The sequence below is a fragment of the Labeo rohita genome, chromosome 14, assembly GCF_022985175.1.
Source record: "Labeo rohita strain BAU-BD-2019 chromosome 14, IGBB_LRoh.1.0, whole genome shotgun sequence".
In the NCBI taxonomy this organism is placed as follows: Eukaryota; Metazoa; Chordata; class Actinopteri; order Cypriniformes; family Cyprinidae; genus Labeo; species Labeo rohita.
Window position 1 is genome coordinate 16,783,333 of NC_066882.1, and position 23,745 is coordinate 16,807,077.

Consider the following 23,745-nt stretch of genomic DNA (forward strand, 5'->3'; position numbering starts at 1 on the left):
TTAATTAATAAAATAAACAATTTAATTGTTCAAATTTGGGCTAAGGATGTATTATATATGTAGCACTGAGGGAACCAAAAATAAAATAAAATAAAATAAAAACGTTTTAATTGTTAAAATTTTGGTCTAAGGATGTATCGCATATGTAGCACTGGGGGGACCAAAAATTAAAAAATAAAATAAAATAAGAAATAAATAAAATAAAATAAAATAAAATGAAAAGGATTTAATTGTTTAAATCTGGGGTAAGGATGTATTATATATGTAGCACTGGGGAGACCAAAAATGTAAAAAATAAAAATTAAATAAAAATTTTTATTTATAAAATAAAAAAAATAAAAAATAAAATAAAATAAAATAAAATAAAATAAAATAAAATAAAATAAAATAAAATAAAATAAAATAAAATAAAATAAAATAAAATAAAATTGTTACAATTTTGGGCTAAGGATGTAGATATTTCAGTATATGGAACCTAAGGATGCAAAAAATCTAAATATTGAGAAAATCGCCTTTAAAGTTTTCACAATTAAGTTCTTTGCAATGCATATTACTAATCAAAAATTAAGTTTTTATATATTTACAGTAGGAAAATTACAAAATATCTTCATGGAACATGATCTTTAATTTGGAACATGATCTTAATTTCCTAATGATTTTTGGCATAAGAAAATGATTTTTGGCATAAAAGAAAAATCTATAATTTGACCCATACAATGTATTTTTGGCTACTGCTACAAATATACCCCAGCGACTTAAGACTGGTTTTGTGGTCCAGGGTCACATTTAGCACTGGGGGGAGCAAAATTTTAAAAATAAAATAAAATTTGAATAAAATAAAATAAAATGAAAAGGATTTAATTGTTTAAATCTGGGCTAAGGATGTATATATATGTAGCACTGGGGACCAAAAAGAAAAGAAAAAAAAAGAAAAGAAAGGATTTAATTGTTAAATATTTGGGCTAAGGATGTATCACAAATGTAGCACTAAAATAAAAACAATATATAAATTAAAATAAAACATACTTTATAAATTATATTCTTATCCCGTACACAAAATATGGTTCTATATAAAGTAAATAAAAATAATAATAACAACATGCAAAAATCTAAAAATAAATACTATATAAATGTATATCATCTGTTAATTTACTACAAATATTGAGTGAACATCCCGTTTCCCTTAGGGTCAATTATGGGTTCGGCCAAGTTGATAAAGTAAAGTCCTTCACATGCCTGCACATTCTAGGCAAGATGGGATGAATTTGAAACAATTAAAACTAAATGTAGTGGCGACTGGGTTCAACTGATAAGCATATATTATATATTTTTATGTATTAATCCAACCACTGATGTCCCAGCAAAATTCAGAAGTGGTTATATGGGTTTATTTAATCACACATTGTAGCTACTTTTATATTTGGTCTCCCCAATCTTAAATATTACACCCCTGCATAAAAAATAGTGGTAACACTTTATTTTGATGGTCCCTTTTGAACATTCTGTTGACCATAAGTAACTTTCACCCTAGTTAGAGTGTTAGTAGACTGTCTGCTTAACATATGCTAACTTTTTCTCGTGATGGTCACCAAACAGACATTCTACTGTAACTTTGCAAGTACATGTCAACTTATTTTAACCCTAATCCTACCAGTCTACTAACACTCCACTAACACCAGTTAGTAGGTATAACGTTACTTACAGTCAACAGACTGTGTTAAAGGGACCATCAAAATAAAGTGAAACCAAAATTTCCTCACTGCACCAACAGCAGCTCAGACACATCGTTTCAAAGCCACACTCAGCTGTAGCAAGTTCACTCAGCTAATCCCAGTATTTTGCGCTCTTTGTGAGCAGGAGTGCTGACCTGCGCGAACATACTGGGACCGTGCGCTTTGTGTGCCCTGCTTTCACCCAAAACACTGCGCTGCAGTTGCCAGTGAATGGGCTCACAACACCCATGTGCCACTTCTATAGTATGTGCTGAGCTGGCGACCCTGTGGTCTGTCCCGGGAGCCCATCAGAACGCACTTCACGCGCACCGCGCGCACAATGGCGGGGACGCGCCTAGCCGTGCGCGTACGCGGCGGCCGGTATAAAACCGGAGCGCCAGGTTCTCTCAAAGCTCCACGCGAAACCGGCGTTCAGGCGCGTGCCACACTCGAGCTCAGTGACTAAAACGGTAAGAGTCCATATTACGCCTCACGGAGCTCATGGCACAATTATACACTTATTACAAACATCTCACTGTGGCCACATTATGTGAATAGCCTTGATTTATTTAAATCGAACTATTGTGTTTACGTTTTATTTCTAAAATTGTTATTTTATTGAATAAACATACATTGATGTTTTAAGTAACTTTAAAAAATGTAATAATGATAAAGAACACAGTTCACTTCTAATAACTTTTGTTTTGTTCATTACTAACATATAAACTTACTTTTTCGACTTAATGTCATAATTTGCATCTAATATCATTCATATTTGTTATGTTCTGTTTTTTATGTGTGTGTGTGTGTTTTTTTTTTTAGATATAAAAGATGTATAGGTTCACTAGATCCGCCATGATGCAGCCCATGATGAACTATGGCATGGGAATGGCTCCTTTCTTCAAGGTAAACACACACATATGCTCAGTCTCTTTTGAAATACACATGCCTTTATATATATTAAGTTACTATGCTAATACATCTAATAGATCAATAGAATATTACCCTAATCTGGTTTACGGTTTGCACTTAAGTTATTTGTTTAGGGAACTTTTGCATGTATACTACCAGTCAAAAGTTTTTGAACAGTAACATTTTTAATGTTTTTTAAATAAGTCTCTTCTGCTCACCAAGCCTGCATTTATTTGATCCAAAGTACAGCAAAAACGGTAACATTTTAAAATATTTTTTATTATTTAAAATAACTGTTTTCTATTTAAATATATTTTAAAATGTAATTTATTCCTGCGATTTCAAAGCTGAATTTTAGCTGAATATTACTCTAGTCACATGATCCTTCAGAAATCATTTTGATATTCTGATTTCGGCTCAAAAAACATTTATTATTATTATGTGGAAAACAGTTGCGTAACAGTTGAGTTTTCAGGTTTTTTGATGAATGAGAGTTCAGAAGAACAGCATTTATCTGAAATAGAAATCTTTTCTAACATTATAAATGTCTTTATCATCACTTTTGATCAATGTAAAGCAAGCTTGCTTAATAAAAGTATTAATTTCATTTCTTTCCCAAATAAAGAAAAAAATAATAATACTGACTTCAAGCTTTTGAATGGTATAGTGTATAATGTAATATACTCAATTGTTTTAAATATTGATTATAATAAGAAAAAATGCTTTTTGAGCAGCAATGATTGATGATTTCTGAAGGATCGTGTGTCACTGAAGACTGGAGTAATGATGCTGAAAATGTAGCTTTGATTACAGGAATAAATTACATTTAAACTATTAAACATTAAAACTATTTCTCAACATTACTGCTTTTGCTGTATTTTGGATCGCATAAATGCAAACTTGGTGAGCAGAAGAGACTTCTTTAAAAAACATTAAAAATCTTACTGTTCAAAAACTTTTGACTGGTAGTGTATATTACAGGAAAACATTTTATTTCATTTTATTTCATTTATCACACAACACACTTACCCTTTGTGTTTTTGCTCTGCTAGGTGACCGTGTTTGAGCAGGAACACTTCCAGGGAAAATGTCAGGAGTTCACCTCAGAATGCTGCAACATCCAGGAGTGTGGCTTCGACAACATCCGTTCTATTCGCGTTGAGAGTGGCGCGTGAGTTACAGCATTTCTTAACCGAATGTGTGTCCTTGAAGCAACAATGTGTGCCCATGTTTGACTGGACGTCCTCTCTTTCAATAGCTGGGTGGGTTACGAGCACCACGACTTCCAGGGACAGCAGTTCATCCTGGAGAGAGGAGAGTATCCTCACTGGGATGCCTACAGCGGAAACCTGTCCTACCATGTGGAGAGGCTCATGTCTTTTAGACCAGTCTATTGCGCTGTGAGTATTCATTCTCTTTCATATACTAAAAATCTGAAAGGTATATAGTGTTTTGTTTTTTATTTAACAAGTGTCCATAACAAGATTCAATGAAATAAAGCAAGTTGCATTGGACTAGTCATGTGATCTCAACATGGTATTCCCATTAGAGCAAGCATTTGAGATTGGTTATATACAGTAGTATGTTTTGCTTAATGCAAACCAGTCTCTTTCTCTCGCTCTTCCCTCAGTCTCACCAGAGCAGTCGTATGACCATCTACGAGAAGGAGAACTTCCTGGGCCGCTGTGCGGAGCTGTGTGACGACTACCCCTCTCTGCAGGCCATGGGATGGTGCAGTCCTGAAGTGGGCTCCATGCATGTGCAGTGCGGAGCGTGAGTCTCTATTCTAGATTTTCTAGATTTTATTTATCTCCTTTTCAGCATAGAATTACCTAACCCTCATTTCTCCATCATGTGTGTAGTTTTGTGTGTTACGAGTTCCCTGGATACAGGGGAAGGCAGTACATCATGGAGTGTGAGAGGCACAGCGGAGACTATCAGCACTGGAGAAACTGGGGTTCCCACAGCCAGACCCCTCAGATCCAGTCCATCCGCAGAATCCAGCACTAAGAGCTCAGGCTCACCGGGGGACACTACAGCGATCACCCTGCCGCCCGACAAACACACTTTACACACACTGTTTTTCCTAACGAGTGTCTTTTTATTGCTAGGAACACGCGCATCTACACGGCACACATACCATCATGTTTTACACGAGGGTGTCGATCACATTTCTAACTTTGACTAATGTCAGGTGCTAAATAACACCCTCCCGAGGTGCTCATAACACAACCAATGCAAACCAAAGCTAAGTTAGGCCATGTCCCTGGAGGGGGACTGGCTGAGAGCAACTCAGGTGTAATGTGTAGAATGAGGACGAAAACATAACAGACAAATAAATGCTTAAGAAATAAACTTGTGTTGTAGTGAATCAGTTCTGTGCAGTTATTGTGTGTGAGGATGTGGGTTCATTTCATTAGAACCAGTTCATTAAAGTAATATTACGTCTTACAAAGAAACACTAATCACCACAAAGAATAGATATACACTACCAGTCAAAATTTTTTTTATGTTTTTAAGGATTTCTCTTCTGCTCATCAAGCCTGCGTTTATTTGATCCAAAAATAGTAACATTTTTAAATATTTTTAATATTTAAAATAACTTTTCTATTTGAATATATTTTAAAATGTAATTTATTCCTGTGATCAAAGCTAAAATTTCCGCATCATTACTCCAGTCTTTAGTGTCACATGATCCTTCAGAAATAGTTATATGCTATTTTATATGCTATATTATTGTCAATATTTAAACAGTTGAGTACATTTTTTCAGGATTCTTTGATGAATAGAGAAATCAGCATTTATCTGAAATAAAAAGTAACATTATACACTAACATTAACATTAACACTATACCATTTAAAAGCTTGAATGATAGAAATTAATACTTTTATGTAGCAAGGATGCTTTAAATTGATCAAAAGTGATGATAAAGACATTTATAATGTTACAAAAGACTTCTATTTTAGATAAATGCTGTTCTTTTGAACTTTCTATTCATTGAATAAACCTGAAAAAAATCTACTCAGCTGTTTTTAACATAATAATAATAAATGTTTTCGAAATAGCAGAATATTGGAATGATTAGAATGTTAAAAATTCAGCTTTGAAATCACAGGAATAAATTAAATTATTTTAAATAGTAAAAATATTTCAAATGTTTACTGTTTTTGCTGTACTTCAGATCAAAAAAATGCGATCAAGCAGTTAAGATTTGCTATATAATATATTCACGATTAGCGACAATATAACCAATTATGCAGCTGAAATTTGCTATACAGTATATGTTCCTTAATGCGAGTGTACAGGATGTACTTATGTACCCACTTTTTAACATATAACTGGGCAATAATATAGTTAACCAGTAACCAACAATTATTTTTACACCAACAATTTTTTTACTATACATAACTAGGTACTGTACACTAAGATTTTGTTTAACATTAAGATTTTTAAATGCTTTTAAAGAATTGTTTATTTTCTAATACATTTTTAAAATCAAAAGTTGTATGTTAACAACACATAATGCAAGTGAACTAACCTTAACAAAAACACACATTTCTCTCTGTTAGTGGATGTTAGCTTATGCGTTAACTCATTTCAGCAAATGAGACCTTATTGTAAAATGTTACCTGTGATAATTTTGTATTATTAAGTTATGCTGTCCCCTCTTGAACATCACGAAACCCATATTTAAAAACAAGAACCACCAAGGTTGGATCCATGTCTTTTAATTCTGAACATGGCTACAAAAGATAGCAAATGTCAAGAAAACTTTGCATGCATTAATAGCAGTCTCAATAATTATAAGGCACGGTTGTGACACAAATCAACAACTTTTAACATTCAGAACTCAAATCTATAAAAATTACTGATGCCTGAAACTGAAGCCACCAAAGTCGAAAGAGCAAATACTGTCAACTGTCACACGTGTGAACTCTGTGTTGAATTATACACAGGGAAAAGTTACCATGTTCTACATCTCTGATCATTTGAAATAGTATTTCAAATACGCACCAACACACATTCAGAACTACGAAGCTAAACAGTAATAAACAGTAACAGAAATTGCTACAGGCTTAACTGGATCCTAAACTTATTACATCAATCTCGTTATCTTCATCACTGTCCTCCTCCCCTGTGCTGAGCAACATATCTGCAGTGACTGGCAGCACAGAGAAGGACTCAGACAAAGAACTGGAGACCTCCACAACATCGACATCCTCATCCTCTTCTGAACTGGCTACTGACTCTTGTGCGTTTCCAAGTTTCTTAAGAGGTGTGGTGGGGTCTTGTGCATGTGAGACAAAAGGCTTATCTGTCATGTTTCTGAGCACACCTTCTGTGCTGCATCTTTGCAAAGGAGAATCACTGAGAGAGTCAGCAGTCTCAAATCTTGCTCGGCTGTAGCTGTCCTCCATCAGTCTCTCTCCTTCTGACATGCTGCGACCTATGAAAAAATAATAATTACAAGATATTGTGTTTTCACAGCACATCATCAATTGGCCATATTGGCGGCACAGAGTGTACACAATACCGCAGAACTGAACGAAACTCGCATATTTTGCTGTTTATAGCTGCTGCAAATGGTCAGTTGTCGTCATGTTTTGGGCTGTACTAATCGGTCAGACCGAGAAAAACATTTGGAGTACTACAGACTGCCAAAAGTTATAACAAATCAAGGCGAAGAGTTGGTCAAGCTGAAAATGTGTTTGTTGTTGGTCAAACTAAACCAAACTAAACATTTCCAGGGCAAGAATCTTGACAACATTTGTGTTTGTTCTCATCATTTCCAGTCAGGTAAGTGAAATATTAGGCTAATATGTTAATACTGCTTGTATATGTTATTAATACTGCTCGTACGTATCATTACCTCCTATTAACTTTAGTTTGTCAAAATACTGCGCCCTTTCCTGCTTATAAAGTCTTTCTCTAGATGATTTAACAGCTTCCACACATATTTTTCCATGGTTAAAACAGCATAAATTAGCAGAACAACATATTCTGTGCAATCATGCTGGGTAAGCGACCAAACCGACGCAAGTGCAAACCCTCTATGACGATAAAGGATCAATATCAAATTATTAATGTGTTAAATCTATAATATCTTTTCTTAATAACAAAATCTAAAAAATAAAACTGGTTGTTACAGTTAACTAAAGCTAAAGATTTTTGTTAATCAAAATAAAGCTGAAATAAAGTGAGCACTAGATGGCAGCAAAGATAATCCATATGTAAAACAGGGGAAGGGACCATTAACAACTAAATAGCAGAGAACTGAATTATCTTGAGCTTTTACCATTAGCTGATGGCTGATTCTGCTGAAGAAAACAGTTCTTCTGCTTCTGTTGTATTCTTCCACTTTCTTCCTCATCTTTTTGGTTCATTCCGCTTTTATTGTGCCCTTCAATCCTGATTCTAGTATTCTTCTCTTTATTCCCAGTCATTTTTACCTCAGCTCCACGTACTTTTGTATTTGTCAGCCTCTCCTTTACTTTCTGTTTTTTCACAGTCCACATTCTGTTGTCTTTTCTCTTGTGCTCTTCCTCTCTCTTCTGGTGATTTTCCAAGATCTTTTTCATCAGCTCAAAAGCAGAAAGAGCTGGACGGGACCCAGTGGATGTATTCCTTGAATCTGACTGCTTGGGTTGTGAACTCCCAGTACTGCACGGCAGCTTTAAGGAACTTCCTTCAAGAAGAGTCTTGGTTGTGTCTCTTTTATCATGTCCCACTTGTTTCTTTTTTCCTTCGTGAGCATGCAACTCAGAGGATTTTGACTGTTCTGAAGTCTTCGGTAATGTCTTTGTTGTTTGTGTGACACACTTCACATTGTGGCCACTAGCTGTTTTTATGACTCTGCTTAAAGCGCTCGCAACGGCGCAGCTTGAGTCAGCTTTGCTGCTGGTGCACTTTTCTTCACTGTGCGGCCTGCTAGTTTTTTTTTTTTTCTTCTTTGGTAGAGGAGCCTCTACCTTCGCCTTCTCTGTTTGTTCTTTGTTTCTTTTTCTCCTCCGTTTGGCTGGGAGCTCATCTTTCCAAGGCAGTTCTCCAAATACATCCAGCTTCCTCTTCCTACTTTGGCTCCTGGTCATCCGGCCAGATTTAGGATTCTGTGCACTTTGCCGTCCTGTTGATTTCTCCATTTTGACACCTGAGGCTTGCCACAAACACGATGGCTTCTGTGGTCTACGAGCTGATGATACTCGTGGTCTGTTAGTGGATGATGAGGTTTTTGATGTGTTCATAATAGTGCCATGTGCATTTGATGTTTGTGTGTGGACTGTGTAATTCTGTCCACAGGTCTGGGTTCCATCCGATATGTTAGGCACCATCCCATCTTGAACGTCTGAATCGCATATACCGACATGTTGCTCAAACGTTCTCAGAAAACTATCAAGTATGTCAGTCAGCTCACCTTCAGACTGGGGTTGGGTTATACCCAGATCCGAGATCTTAACTGAGGACTGTGTTCTTGTTTGATCCATGTTGGAATCTACAGTTGCAGTATTTGTTATTCCAGTTTGATTGCTGGGCATAAATGGGAGCTGTGCAATTACATCATCTATAAGCCAGTCTATTGGCTGAGCAAGGCTGGTCTGATTAGCAGCTGGGAGAGCTGCAGTGTGCATCATGGATGGAGCTGGAGGGTTTATAGTTTTCCGATCAGGTGGTGAAATTCCATTGAAATTTTGGGATGCAGGTGGTTCGGGCAAAGGACGTTTGCGGGGACGACCTCTTCGACGTGGAGCTGTATCCTACAGAGAAAGAGACAATTATTTTAATTCAGTGAACATTAGAGTAACTGCTTAGTTGCGATTATAGTTTGAAAGGGTCATATCATACATTAATATTTTTATATGTATATACTTTTAATTTAATTTATAAGTAGATAGCAGTAAGATTTTTTTTGATGTTTTAAAAGACATTACTTAAGCTCATCAAGGCTGCATATGTTAAAAGACTATACTAGAATAAAACTGTAATATTGTGAAATATTACTAAAATTTAAAATAACGGTTTTCTATTTTAATATATTATAAAATATAATTTATTTCTGTGACTAAAGCTACATTTTCAGCATCATTACTCCAGTCTTCAGTTGTTACATGATTCTTCAACAATCATTCTAATATGCTTTGGTGCTCAAGTAACGTCTTACTATTATCAATGCTGAAAACACTTGCTGCTTAAAGGGATAGTTCACCCAAAAATGACCATTCTGTCATTAATTACGCACCCTCATGTCGTTCCAAACCCATAAAACCTTCGTTCATCTTCAGAACACAAATTGAGACATTTTTGATTAAATCCAAGAGATTTCTGACCCTGCATAGACAGAAATGCAATTAACACGTTCAAGGCTCAAAAACGAAGTAAGGACATTGTTAAAATAGTCCATGTGACATCAGTGGTTCAACCATAATGTTATGAAGCTACGAGAATACATTTTGTGCACAAGGAAAGAAAAAAATAACAACTTTATTGATAATCTCTCAACAATTTTCTGTCGTTACTACCAGGGTTGCCAGGTTTTCATAACAAAACCGCCCAATTTCCAACTCAAAACAAGCCAAAACTAGCCCATTCGAGGGGGGTCCCCCTGGTAAAAACTGCATTCCTGGGGATAAAATACAAGTTTTTTGGTGGGGTTCCCCGGGTACAATTCGCATTCCAGGGGCTAAATATCACGTTATTGGGATCGCTTTAACCCACAGACATGAAAAACAACCAGAAACAGTATTAAAGAAACCCAACTGTGCGGGAAAACCACAGACTTGGCAACACTGGTTACTACCTTTCTGGGCCTTAAACGTGGTAGTACTGTTGCTGTCTATACTGGGTCAGAAAGCTCTAGGATTTCATCAAAAATATCTTTATTTGTGTTCTGAAGATGAACGAAGGTCTTAAGGGTTTGAAACAACATGAGGATAAGCAATTAATGACAGAGTTTTATTTTTGGGTGAACTATCCCTTTAATATTTTTGTGTAAACTGTAAATATTGTTTTTCATGATTCTTTGATGAATAGAAAGTTCTAAAGAAGAGCATGTATTTGAAATACATCTTTTATAACATTCTAAATGTCAGTTTTGTTTAATTTAATCCATTGTTAATTGTCTGACAACAAACTATTTTACATTTTAAATACTTTTTTGACATGTAAGTGTCAGGCAACAGTCAGTGCATTCATCTGCCAGACACTGAAAAAGTTCAGAACGAGACCTTTAGTCTTTTCGGTTCTGAGAGGATGTTTTGAGTATTCGAAGTTACAGTATATCTCATGTTTTATCCAAAAGAAACACTTCTTAAGCTCAATAAGGAAAATTAGATAATGATATGACCTATTTAAATCATTCATTCAAACAGAAGTAAATAAACACCAAAGATTTTTGTTATTTTTATGTCATACCTCCTTATCTGAAGATGTCATGAGACACCTACCTGACACACTGGTTCTACCAATCTGCCTCTGCTCCCTGCCTTTCTTTCTCTGGGTCTCCGTGATGAAGACCTGCCTCTCTCTCCTTCCTCCTTCATTGCTCCTCTGCCTTGTCGTCTCCGTTTAAGCCTCTCTTGATTCTTGAACATTTGTCTGGTGTCTAACATCCTGCCAACCCTACCCCCACCTTGCCCCATCCTGGCTGACCCCGCCACTCTTCCGCACCTATTCATATTTTGCCCTCTTTTACAAACACTCAGTCCTTCTCCCTTCAAAGCAAAACCTCCACGTGCCCCTGCCCCCCGCGCCCTTGTCGCCCTACCTTCGGTTTTGACATTCCCTCTCATCCCTCTCTGACTCTGCTCCCTTTGCCCTGCACCCTGCACGATGTTAGTGTCAAGAAAGTAATTGATAAAACCTGGAATATTGTTCTCAAACTGTGAAAATGCTTCTACAACACACTCCTCACCCTCTGAAATGCCCCCCAATGCTGGCTGGCCCTCAACATTTGTACTACGAGAAGGGTAAGGGTGAGGTGGCAGTGGGGTTGGAGGCTGTTGGTATGAAGATGTAGGGGGACATACGTAGACCTGGGGCAAGCAGGCCGGTCCATTTGCTGTGGGATACATAGCGCTTTCAGGGACCACGTCCATGACTTGAAAGGAAGGCAATGGCATGTTGTCTGGATTACCCTGGACAGTTTGAACTGTGGCTAGGGTGATATCAGAGCCATCAGTGTACGTGCAAAACCCCTGTTCGGTCCTCCACGACGACGTCCCAATCAGATTAACACTTTCAATGGTCTTTTGACATTCAGGAAGAACAGTCTCAGTTTGACACTCTCCATCCGCCACCTCTTTCATGCACTCTGTCTGTGTGTTTTGCTCAGTTGACGGCCTCTTTGCTACTTGCTGAGGTATGTCGATGCCTAGTTTGCAGGCTGCTGACAGGACTTCCTCTTTGTCTTCATTCAGCTGACCGGAGTACAGCAGACTGACCAGATTAAGCAATGTACAGGCCTCCACAGCTTGGACTTCAATCAGTCTCCTCTGTCCATTTCGGGTTGATGGCATGGCTGACAGAGCACCACAGAGCCAAGGACTGAAGGCAGACAACACACAGCTGTGCACGGGCACTGACACACCTGGACAGGAGTACAAACATCATGGAACATGGAAAAAACTGATTAATGACAGAGGATGGGCTTTCTATGATAGGGTTACTGCAAGTATTATATAGGTACAGTTGCTATCAAAATTATTCAACCCCCCCCAGAGACAAATACAGTTGCATCTATAACAGATTACTGGCATATTAAGAGTTATAATGTTAATATATAATGTAATATTTTTGAGTTGTAGGATTTTTTGATGACGCAGCCACGTCATAACTATTCAACATTGCTGTTTTTTGGTCCCTTATTTGTATGGTGGAAAACAAAATTGTCTTAAAACACAATTAAACTTTTAGAAACACTATTAGAAAACTGAATTAGCTTGAGCTTTTACACATGCATACATTTAGCCCATGCATGTGCTGAAGTTTGAGTAGCTAATATGACAAAGTCAACAGAGCTCTCACAAAAGCTACAGAGAATCTAGAGAAGAAATTATTTTATTACTTTAGAAGTCTAAGGCTCTATGTAAATTTCCAAAACATGAAAAGTTCCTAGACACAGCTGGCAGCCTTATTTCTTAGCTTAAAATGTGTTGTACTAGAAAACAATCATACAATATCATTAAATGTTTGATCAGAACAACTGAGAAAAAACCTGCAATGTACAGCCAAAGACTTTCAAGATGACCCAATGAAAGGTGGAAAAACATTTCAATGCAGAGTATTAGACGAACACAAGACAAGCATGGCTTTCATGTTGGGGAATCTTGCCGAATGCTACTCTTGACCAAGAAGAACATAAAACGCTGATTTGAATATGCTAATATTAATTTGGATAGACCTGTGGAGTTCTGGAAGAATGTTTTATGATGACTTTTTGGGCTCAAGGATCATCTGCAAAACTTATGAGCTGAAGAACACCATCTTCATGTTCAAAGATGGAGGTGGGCCAGTCATTTTATGGGGGTCTTTTACTGTTGCAGGAAGTGGAAATCATGACCGTATGAAGGACATCATGGATTCTTTAAAGTCAGGCCATTTTGGCAAGAATTGCGATGCCTTTTGGTGCAAAGACTGAAGCTGATGATGCAGGACAATCATCCCAAAGCAAACATCCAAATCTACTTATGTTTGGTTCAGGAATCAAATCATAGAATGTTTTTGAGGGGCCTGTTCAGTCTCCAGATTTAATTCTTATTGAAAATATTTGGCTGAATTTGATTAAAGCAGTAGCAAAGTGAAAACCAAAGATTATCAGTGATCTAAAAGCTTTTTCAGATGAGGAATGGGCCAAGATTGAGGTAAAGAGGTGACAGAAGTTTCTAAGCACTTCTAAGCAGCGTTTATTGGTGGTTTTAAAAAACAAAAGATTCTGCACCAAATTTGAAATTTGGGGTTGAATAATTTTAAACAGGAACGCTTTTTTTCATTATTCATGAACTTGCCTTCTCAGAATTTCTCAAATGTGACCCTGGACCACAAAACCAGTCTTAAGTCGCTGGGATTTATATGTAGCAATAGCCAAAAATACACTGTATGGGTCAAAATTCTTGATTTTTCTTTTATGGCAAAAATCATTAGGAACTTAAGTAAAGATCATGTTCCATGAAGATATTTTGTAAAATTCCTACTGTAAATGTATGAAAACTTAATTTTTGATTAGCCATATACATTGTTAAGAACATTATTTGAAGAACTTTAAAGGCAGTTTTCTTAATATTTTGATTTTATTGCCCCCTCAGATTCCTGATTTTTAAATAGTTGTATATCGGCCACATATTGTCACATCCTAACAAACCATACATCAACGGAAAGCTTATTTATTCAGCTTTCATATGATGTGTAAATGTGACTGGTTTTGTGATCCAGGGTCACAAATGTGTATTAATAAACTTTCTCTAATAGTGTACTGATGCCTTTGTTGAATTGTTTTCACAAAATGATATTCTCTGCACCAAAATGTCTTGCAGGTCAAGGGGGTTAATTAATTTCGATTGCAACTGTATATTGAACACTTTTAAATAGGTCAATAATGCCATTTAACACTTTCTGCTCTGATTTAAGACCCTGTATGAGATGTCCAACCTCGAGTCTGCAGCACAATGTCACAGAACTCTGCCCTGCTCTGCTGTTTCTGCAGCTCTTTCACGAGGAGCGTCTCGAACGTCAACATCTGTGACAAACGAAGACATACACAGACACAAATGCAGGGCATTGTAAAAAATTTAATGATGCGTTTTTTCGTGCAGCTGTGCAGACTACAGACACCTGTTATGGTGTCGGGACCGTGCACGCTGATCACATGGGAGTCGTGAGATGTGCAAACAGTTGTTAACATGATTTTACTTTACTTTTTATAAAATTATAAATAGACAAACATTTAATTGTGTTTAAGCGACTACAAACGTTCCATGCTTGATATTTAAACCAGTCCAGTAGCAGCCAACAGTCAAAACAGTCTTAGAAAAGCTAACTTCTGACCTTTGTCGTTATTACATGAAAAAATGCAATAACGGCTGTTGTTTATCCAATTTTGTCTCTCCTGTTTGTGTCGAGATCACTGGATTTGAAGAATGGTCGCACGTGCATCACTACAAACTCGTGGAGCTCTGCTCGTTTGCGCAAATTGCTGCGCCGAACTGACTCAAACATCTCTAGCGGTGCTCTGTCTGATTTTTCGAGTATTTGGCTTTCCCTCACACACTTTTTTTTTTAATTATAGCTGCACACGTGATGTTTTTTTGCGTCCGAGTGATAATGGGAGAGTGGAAAACTGCCACAATTTTTACATTTTACAAAAAAAAAAAAGTTAGTGGCGCTTGAGTGTTCTGAGTGGTTGCTATATAGATGTTTATAGTATATTTCTTTTACTATTATTGTTAATTTTATTATTTAATTAATTATTATTAATGCATCAAAAATAGAATACAATTAAAAGGGCATTTAAATTAAATTATGCGTTGTTTTTACCTTATTCAACTATTAGATAAAGTTGGGTTTAGATTTAAACCATCTGCACTTGTAAATAAAACAGCTTTTCAGAACATAAGGGTGTTTAAGGTATTTGCGGTGACAAAGACAATTCTAATGAGCATTATTATTTAATACCTCTTTGTTTTATTTATTATGTAGTATATGTGAAATATTGTTGAGACAAAAAAAACTACACATAACTGACAGCTGATTGACAACCATAGCGCACCAATAAAAGCGCTTTGGCAAATCATGTGGGGCGAAACATCGCGAGATTTTTGTTATCCACAGAGGTCGCGAGGTCGACTCAGCTGACCAACCTCTCGTTCGTTATTTCGGAGTGAAACGCGTGCGCCCCGAGCGGTGAAAATAAAGCCGAATTTTACCTTCTCACAAAACCTTATAATCTACAATACATCGCAGGTATTGATACATTTCATATGACTTTTTTGTCAATGTAAATATGCGCAGAAGATGCGGGTATTTCAGGGCTGTCAGTGGTTGTAGTCAGTGGCTGTGGGAAGAGTTAGCTTGTCGGCTACATTGTTAGCTCCTCTGGGTAATGAAGTGTTCTAGATTTTTCTTTCAACTGAAATTAATAGGTTACTTTGTAACTACATGATGGACCATTCTTTTGGTTTTATTTACGTATCTTAAAAAAAACATAGCGACATCTGACAATTGTTTAATGTTATTTACAAATCTGTAATTGTTGCCGGTTGATTTTTCAAGTGTCATTAACGTTAGTCAGTCAGCATTTACACTGACAAGTGTAACGTTAGTTCTGCTTTGCGTCGACATTATGAATGTATCTCCTACCGATTTGTAGTAGTGCCTTGATGATAAACAGTACCATTTTTTCAACAATTTATTGTAAGGAAGCTTCATGTTTAAATAAGCATTGAGCTAGTAAGTGCTAATGTGCTTGTGTTTTGTCCACCACCCCCACACCTGGCAAACTACACAAAGACTAACTGCTTAAGAAGTGTTTCAGGCTTTAGAAAGATTAACTAAAGTCACTTTGTCCCTTTCTTCGTTCCTAGAGTTAATAAACAACCTTGGTGGATGAATATGGGATTTGTATGTTCTTATGTACTGCTTGTAAGCTTATTATGTTTATTTCTCTCAAGAAATAGAGCAGTGTAATATTTGAAAAATGGCAGACACAGAGCAAAGGAGTCCACCTCCTCAGACTGGACCAATGGTAAGTGCCGTGACTTTTTAGGTTTGATATATTTCTCTTAAGTACTAAACAATGACCTGACACACAAAACACTGCTACTTTTATTTTTTTAGAATATTTGTTATTGTTTGTTATGACTCATGATCATATTAATGTATTGCAGCAATTTCTCTTGAGTAATAAGTTGGAAACGGCCATGTGGTTGTCACGGCTGTTCACTGTCTACTGCTCCATCATGTTCATTCTACCACTGCTTGGGTGAGTCATGTTCTTTTACAAGGCACTTTCACAAGCTTCTTTACCATCCTGTTTTGTTCTGGGTGCAACTTTTGTGTTAAGGATCAAGTTGACCCACAGTGGTATCCATTTGCCAAAAAAAACCTTTTAAAGTTCATGTAAAAACAGAAAACCTCTATTGTAGCTTTAAAAAAAATAGATTTTACTTTGGATTTTACTTTTTTTTTCAATCTCAAAGTCTCAATTTCAAGTAAACTTTAAGTCTCAAAATGTAAAATGTCATAAGTTCTCATGTATTTCATATTTGAACAAAATTCTTACAGCCTTTCCAGAACACATCTATGTGTTAAAACTTTGCATGCATATTCATGCAATTTGAAAATTTTGTGTGGGTCAGATTGATGCCAACTCTTCCAATAATTCTTCTTGAAAGAAGATTTATTAGAAGAAGAATAATTGCTTTTTTTCTGTCCAGGCCTCAGGCAGCTACTAACTTCTATCAGAGGGCATTGCTGGCAAATGCTTTGACCAGCGCTCTGCGATTGCATCAGAGACTTCCTCACTTTCAGCTGAGCAGAGCTTTCTTGGCCCAGGCCTTACAGGAGGACAGCTGCCACTATCTCCTCTACTCTCTCATCCTAGTTAACTCCTACCCCATCACAAGTATCCTTTCTCAAACCTTTGAAAATATTTTAGGTTGGGGCTAGAAGGGATACAGCTACTGCCAGATTGTCCTACCAGGGCTTACTGGACATGTGCACCTCAATATTGTGTTGCTTTTTTTATGCTGAACGACAGTAAATTTCTGTATTTGCATTACTGTAAGGGCAGGTTTTGGGTTGGGGTAGGTGTAGACCAGGGCTGTCAGACTCAATTCCTGGAGAGCCAGAGATCTGCAGAGTTTAGATTCAACCCTAATTAAACACACCTGATCCAACAAATCAAGTCTTTCAGGCTTATTTGAAAACTACATGGTATGTGTGTTGGAGCAGGGTTGGAACAAAACTCTGCAGGGTTCCTGCTCTCCAGGAATTGAGTTTGACACTCCTGGTGTAGATGTTAATAAAACACAATCTGATAGATAATTGATAGATATTGTTATTTTATGGGAAGATTTTACATCACTTCTGGTCGTAGCTGTACCCTCTCTAGCCACAACCAATATCTTGTTTTGTTTTGTTTTTTTCGTGTTATGGCATCATTTTGTCTTTATGTATCCTTAACTTTTGTTCTCAGTGAGCATTTTTCCAGTGTTCCTCTTCTCACTTCTCCATGCCACCACCTACACTAAAAAAAGTCCTTGATGTAAGTCTCTGCCTTTTTCATTTTTTTTATTGCCAAGATGTGTATTTGTCATAATTCCATCCTGAATTTTGTCTGTGTTTCGTCTGTTTTCAGACCATGGGTCCAAACAGTCTTATGTTTGTGAGGAACTTTTTGAACAAGCTCACAGCCAATCAGCAGAACATCCTAAAGTTTATTGCTTGCAATGAGATCTTCTTGATGCCAGCCACAGTCTTCATGCTCTTCAGGTGAGGCCTGACGTTCAGCTGTTTTGTCCGGTGTTACCTTTTTTTATTTATTTATTTTTCCCCCCCAACCCTGAAAATCCTGACATGAATAGTCAAAAAATAATAAATAAAATAAAATATACATATACATATATTAAAGAAGAAGTCCACTTTCAGAACAACAATTCACAAATAATTTACTCACCCCCTTGTCATCCAAGATGTTCGTGTCTTTCTGTCTTCAGTCGTGAAGAAATTATGGTTTTTGAGGAAAGCATTTCAGGACTTTTCTGCATATAATGGACTTCATTGGTGCACCGATTTTGAACTTCCAAAATGTAGATTAAATGCAGCTTCAAAGGGCTCTAAACGATCCCAGCCGAGGAAGAAGGGTCTTATCTAGCGTCATTTTTTCGGAAAATAAAAATTTGTATACTTTTTAAGCACAAAAGCCTGTGTAGTACAGGCTCTGGGACCTTTGAGTCTCGTTCAGCAAAATGAACGAATCTTTTTTTCTAGTCATTTAGTTCATTTTAGCAAAATCAGCATCACGTGACAGCCCCATAAGATGAATGAACGACTCGAAAATCCCGAAGACTCGAAACAGATGAACTAATTCCAGTACAGAACCTAATAGGATGTTGGGCATGCACGACTAAACGAATCACTCCCCGAGACGACTCGTTCTTCCCCAGTCACAAAAAATATTCGTTCAAAATGAACAAATTGTTCAAGAACGACCTGTGGACGTGCATCCCAGAACCTGTGCTACACAAGCTTTTATGCTCTTATGCTTTTTTTTTTTTTTTTTTTCCGAAAACAATGACCAATCATTTAAGACCCTTCTTCCTCAGCTGGGATTGTTTAGAGCCCTTTGAAGCTGCATTTAAACTGCATTTTGGAAGTTCAAATTCGGGGCACCAATGAAGTCCATTATATGCAGAAAAATCTTGAAATGCTTTCCTCAAAAACCATAATTTCTTTACGACTGAAGACAGAAAGACATGAACATCTTGGATGACAAGGGGGTGAGTAAATTATTTGCAAATTGTTGTTTTGGAAGTGGACTTCTCCTTTAATGGAGATATTTATACAATAAAATTAATTGCATGTTAAAGGAGAATAGAGAATTCGTATACGAAGAGGGGAAAAAGCAGCTCAGGACGAACGTTTTGTTTGGTGTAGATGTTATTTACACTGCCATTCAAAAGTTTGGGGTAAGTTTTTTTTTTTTTTTTTTATGTTTTTAATGGAGTCTCTTCTGCTCATCAAGGCTGTATTTATTTGATCAAAAATGCATAAGCAGTAATATTATTGCAGTTTCTAATATTGTTTTTTTTTTTTTTTTTAATATACTTTAAAATATAATTTATTTCTTTGACGCAGCACTGAATTTTCATCAGCCATTATGCCAGTCTTCAGTGTCTGTTCTTTTTAGCATTTTATTTATTAAAGAATTCTGAAAAAGGTATTACAGGTCCCAAAAAATATAAAGCAGCACAACTGTTTCCAACACTAATTATAAATCAGCATATTAGAATGATTTCTGAAGGATCATGTGACACTAAAGACTGAATTAATGATGCTGAAAATTAAGCTTTGCTTCACAGGAATAAATTGTTTTAAGTATATTAAAATGAAAACTGTTATTTTATATTGCAATAATATTTCACAAAATTACGTTGTTGTTTTTTTTTATTAAATAAATGCAGCCTTGATGAGCATAAGAACTTCTTTAAAAAAAACTATAAATCTTTCTGTTCCCAAGCTTTTAAACAGCAGTGTATATGGTCAAAAAAAGATAAATTTCTGATAGTTTGTGATAGGAATCAGTAAGATCTTTGTGATATTGTACTGACTTCTAATGTAAAATGCATATTAATATTAGTTGTCAAACTAAATCTCTTAAAAATGTTTGTTTTAGTGAGATTATATTCAAATACTTAGTTTTCTGTTGATGATTTAGAGATGTAAAAATAAACTTTCCACAAAAGGCTGATTTATCATATTCGATACTCACATTTTGATGAATCTTTTTTCCCCTAAAAATGAATGTATGGATAGTCAGATTATCCTAAATCGTTTTAGTCCAGTAAGTGTTCATCTTGAAATAATACTAACAATATACAAGTTTTACTTAATTTTACTTTCACAACAAATAGTACGTAGCAAATAGTACCACAACCTGAAGGGAGACATTTTTAGACAGTTTGATTGTTGCTAAAACGTATAATCAATATAACGTTTATATGTGTAAACATATAAACAGAAGTCTTAGTAGACTGTGCAAGCATTTTCAGCTAAATTTGTGTGTCAAATATGATACCCTAGGCTTTATAGGGTTAAACAAAAGTAGTAGTTGTTGTTTTTTTTGCTGTTAAAAAGCATGATTAAAGCCATGCTGTGTTTCTTGTACTAAGACGGAATGATGTTTGATTTGTGATTCACAGTGGCCAGGGAAGCTTGCTTCAGCCATTCATCTACTACAGGTTTCTCACTCTGCGCTATGCCTCAAGGCGCAACCCATACTGCCGGTAAGAATCTTGTATTTTTATGTACACACTGAGTAGTGTTTATTGTACACATGCACACTTTACCCAAAATATGGGGTAATGCATGTTATTCTCATTTCCATAAAAATGAATAATTAGAGCCAGTTATAAGCTCAGTAGTTTTTAAACGAATAATAAATGTAGTATTAATCCTGAGCCAATTATTATTGTTCTCAGTGTTAATGTGATTTTTGTGGTTTTGTTCTGTCAGGACTTTGTTCACGGAGCTGAGGATTTTACTGGAGCATTTTGTGATGAAGCCCAACTGTCCTGCCTTTTTCAGGAGGATGTGCCTCAACAGCATTGCCTTCATTAGCCGCCTTGCTCCTACCGGAGTTTAACTAACACACACATACTACTACACACAGTTCACAGATTGGGACAGTTTCAAGATTGACTTACAAACAAGATGGCCAAGTCTGATCACTCAGAGATGGATGTCCTCCTCTGCACTGAGGCGTTTGCTATGTTTGGAGAGACTATCAATCTGACAGACTGCATCCAAAAAACAAAACAGCAAGAAGATGTATCTCTGTGCCCAGTTGTTTGATAAGGGGTACAACTGTTTTCAGTTCATTAGAGCTTTTATATTCATATTGATTTTCAGGGGGTGGAGAAGGAGCCCCTGAGATGTTTAATCTTAACTGCTAGGGTTAATAGATATAGCTCTTAATAGCTTGTCTTTCTAATGAAATACCACAAAGTTCAGCTGTCATTAGGCCTGTCTGTTCTTTAGTTTGATTCCATTTTTATATGTTCTTGCTAAAAAAATTTTATTGTACTGGATTACCTTGAAAATAGTCATGAACCTTGCCCCAAGCCTTTCCCAGTAGTTGACAATGATCTGAATGCCATTTGAGTTCAAGAAGTTTTAAATGTTACTTGAGGAGGCCTTTTTCATGTGAACAGATGTCTGAGGTGTTGTCAAATATTCTGTGAATCTCATCTACTTCATAGAGCCCTATACACAACTGTTCTTTGCCTTCAATGCTATTTATTGTCAGGGCAAGTTGTAACTGCATTTGAGAATTATTTGTCAATTATTTGCTTGTTCAAGGCATGTTGTCACTATTTATTGCCTCTGTTTATAACTATGGTCTATGTAGATGAATAAAATCGAATATGATATTAAATTGTAACTACCCAGTTGTGATGGTTTAAGTTCAGATTTTAAAGCGCTAAACTGTCTTTACTGAACAACGTAGAGCTGTGATGTAACACCAATAGTTTAGAATACCAAGACTAGTGTAAACGGGGTTTTTTTTTATATATTGAAATATATTTTTGGAAAATGTTACTGTACTGGCAGTATAGTGAAGATGTTACTGTGCCATTATAATATAACTTGCTCAATTTTAACATCAACATACAGTTAATTAAGCAGGTACAAAAACGTGAAAGATTTATGGAGTGAGATGTTTCCTCTGGTATAAAGGATCAAATCTGACAAATTGTGGTTTGGTTGTATTTGCTAATATGGCTATTGTATCTATGATATAGTAGCAGCGATATATATTTTAGTGAAAGCTTGCCACTTAATGAATTTGCTTAAATTTTAATGAAAAACATGTAGTACTTAAAAGCAACAACACTTAAGGTCGTATTGAGACCATAACTTTTGCATTCCCATTTGTTTCAATAACACACAAGCATTTTGCAAAAGAACAGAAGTAAAAAGATTTAGACTTAAGATTTATCCATTCAGCAGTGCTTACTAACTTTAGTAAATAATCGCCAGGGTAAGCAACCGTTTTTATAATGTACTGTTTACATTAACGTTGTAAATCCAAGTTGAAAGTCCGTGTAAAGCAATATTAAATGTTTGTCACACCACAGTTAACCACCAAGGCAAGTTTGAATGATAAAAACAGCCAAGTAAGTAAGTTCGCAACACCTTGAATAAATAAGCAATATTCTCTGCATGTTCGCTGTCGTTTTTTTTAAATAAATGTATAATTTTTATAAAGAGACCGAGTTTCGTAAATTATCTCAACCAGGTAATTTGCATTTACATGACAAAAAAGATTTTGAAGCTCTAAAGAGTTTTTACTGAACAATGTAGAGTTGTTTTGGCAATGTAGTTAAGATGCTATATCAGAATAGTTATAACATATATATGGGATAAAGAATCAAGTACCCATTAAACAAGTCAACAGAATCTACAGAACCACTTGAAACAATTTAGTGGGAGTATTGGTATATACAATTATGATATACAATTGAGGTCCTTGCAGGATCTGTAAAATGTTATTTTACCAAAAGAAGAGAGATCATACAAAACACATGCTATTTTTTTCATCATTCAGGTAACAACACGATTATGTACAGAATATGTAAATCTTAGGTCAGTACTAAAAAAAATAGCATGTGTTTTGTATGATCTGAACAACTCTACATTGTTCAGTAAAAACTCTTCAGAGCTTCAAAATCTTAAATTAAACCATCACAACTGACTGTCATTAATGTAGTTACTACAGCATACAGTTTTCTAGCTAGCTATGCCTTTGTCATGTAAATGCAAATTACCTGGTTGAGATCATTTACGAAACTCGGTCTCTTTATAAAAATTATACATTTATTTAAAAAAACGACAGCGAACATGCAGAGAATATTGCTTATTAGTACTGACCTAAGATTTACATATTCTGTACATAGTGTTGTTACCTGAATGATCCACAGCTTTTTGTTTGTTTAGTGATAGCAGTTCACAAGTCCCTTGTTTGTCTTGTACAGTTAAACTGCCTTCTACTCTTCCAAAAAAAAAATAAATAAATAAAAAAATCCTTCATATCCCACACATTCTTTGGTTTTTCAGCGCTGTGCATTTGAACCCTTTCCAACAATGATGGCATGAATTTAAGATTCATCTTTTCACACTGAGAACTGAGGGACTCATATGCAACTACTACAGAAATTTCAAATCATCCAGAAAGAAACAATACATTAAGAGCTGGGGGTGAAAACTTTTTGAATTAGAAGACCAGGCTAAATTTAACTTTTATCTGGGAAACGTGCATATTTTCTGAAAGGCAAGACTAAATGGGGAGGGAAAACAAAAAAAAAAAAAAAAAAAACTTAGGCAAAGAAAGAAAAGTAAATGTACTTTTTTTTT

The 23,745-nt window shown here is 35.9% G+C and overlaps 3 protein-coding genes across 4 annotated transcripts; 2 read left to right on the plus strand and 1 right to left on the minus strand.

Annotated features, from left to right (window-relative positions):
- The first annotated feature begins 2,064 nt into the window (after nucleotides 1–2,064).
- cryba1l1 (crystallin, beta A1, like 1) lies at nucleotides 2,065–4,998 on the plus strand. The gene is made up of 6 exons (XM_051127857.1): nucleotides 2,065–2,182; nucleotides 2,535–2,618; nucleotides 3,677–3,795; nucleotides 3,883–4,024; nucleotides 4,255–4,397; nucleotides 4,487–4,998. Exons 2-6 carry the CDS (start codon nucleotides 2,544–2,546, stop codon nucleotides 4,632–4,634), a joined length of 627 nt encoding a protein of 208 aa, XP_050983814.1. The 5' UTR covers nucleotides 2,065–2,182; nucleotides 2,535–2,543; the 3' UTR covers nucleotides 4,635–4,998.
- A 1,404-nt stretch (nucleotides 4,999–6,402) lies between these two features.
- Nucleotides 6,403–14,850, minus strand: LOC127175860 (uncharacterized). Of its 2 annotated transcripts, none has more exons than XM_051127154.1 (5): nucleotides 14,659–14,850; nucleotides 14,263–14,350; nucleotides 11,646–12,205; nucleotides 7,922–9,377; nucleotides 6,403–7,072 (listed from the first exon to the last, which is right to left on the minus strand). In XM_051127154.1, the coding sequence occupies exons 2-5, from the start codon at nucleotides 14,348–14,350 to the stop codon at nucleotides 6,702–6,704; spliced, it is 2,475 nt and encodes an 824-aa protein (XP_050983111.1). In that variant the 5' UTR covers nucleotides 14,659–14,850; the 3' UTR covers nucleotides 6,403–6,701. The 2 variants fall into 2 exon arrangements, with proteins under 2 accessions (XP_050983111.1, XP_050983110.1); XM_051127153.1 differs by having other exon boundaries at nucleotides 11,064–12,205.
- Nucleotides 14,851–15,426: 576 nt separating this feature from the next.
- Nucleotides 15,427–21,772, plus strand: tmem33 (transmembrane protein 33). Its single transcript, XM_051128295.1, is given in 9 exon segments — nucleotides 15,427–15,573; nucleotides 16,281–16,354; nucleotides 16,497–16,591; nucleotides 17,046–17,233; nucleotides 17,807–17,859; nucleotides 17,861–17,875; nucleotides 17,969–18,102; nucleotides 20,532–20,615; nucleotides 20,845–21,772. Coding segments are annotated over 8 exon segments (747 nt in total). The 5' UTR covers nucleotides 15,427–15,573; nucleotides 16,281–16,306; the 3' UTR covers nucleotides 20,975–21,772.
- The last annotated feature ends 1,973 nt before the right edge of the window (nucleotides 21,773–23,745 follow it).

What these genes read in the sequence shown, in the direction of transcription:
- cryba1l1 (XM_051127857.1), top strand. Translation starts at nt 2,544, where the DNA reads ATGTATAGGTTCACTAGATCCGCCATGATGCAGCCCATGATGAACTAT. An exon ending in GAATGGCTCCTTTCTTCAAG is followed by an intron (nt 2,619 to 3,676) that starts GTAAACACACAC and finishes TTGCTCTGCTAG; the next exon opens with GTGACCGTGTTTGAGCAGGA. An exon ending in TTAGACCAGTCTATTGCGCT is followed by an intron (nt 4,025 to 4,254) that starts GTGAGTATTCAT and finishes CTCTTCCCTCAG; the next exon opens with TCTCACCAGAGCAGTCGTAT.
- LOC127175860 (XM_051127153.1), bottom strand. Translation starts at nt 14,350, where the DNA reads ATGTTGACGTTCGAGACGCTCCTCGTGAAAGAGCTGCAGAAACAGCAG. An exon ending in CATTGTGCTGCAGACTCGAG is followed by an intron (nt 12,206 to 14,262) that starts GTTGGACATCTC and finishes ACTCCTGTCCAG; the next exon opens with GTGTGTCAGTGCCCGTGCAC. An exon ending in TGGTAGAACCAGTGTGTCAG is followed by an intron (nt 9,378 to 11,063) that starts GTAGGTGTCTCA and finishes CTTTCTCTGTAG; the next exon opens with GATACAGCTCCACGTCGAAG.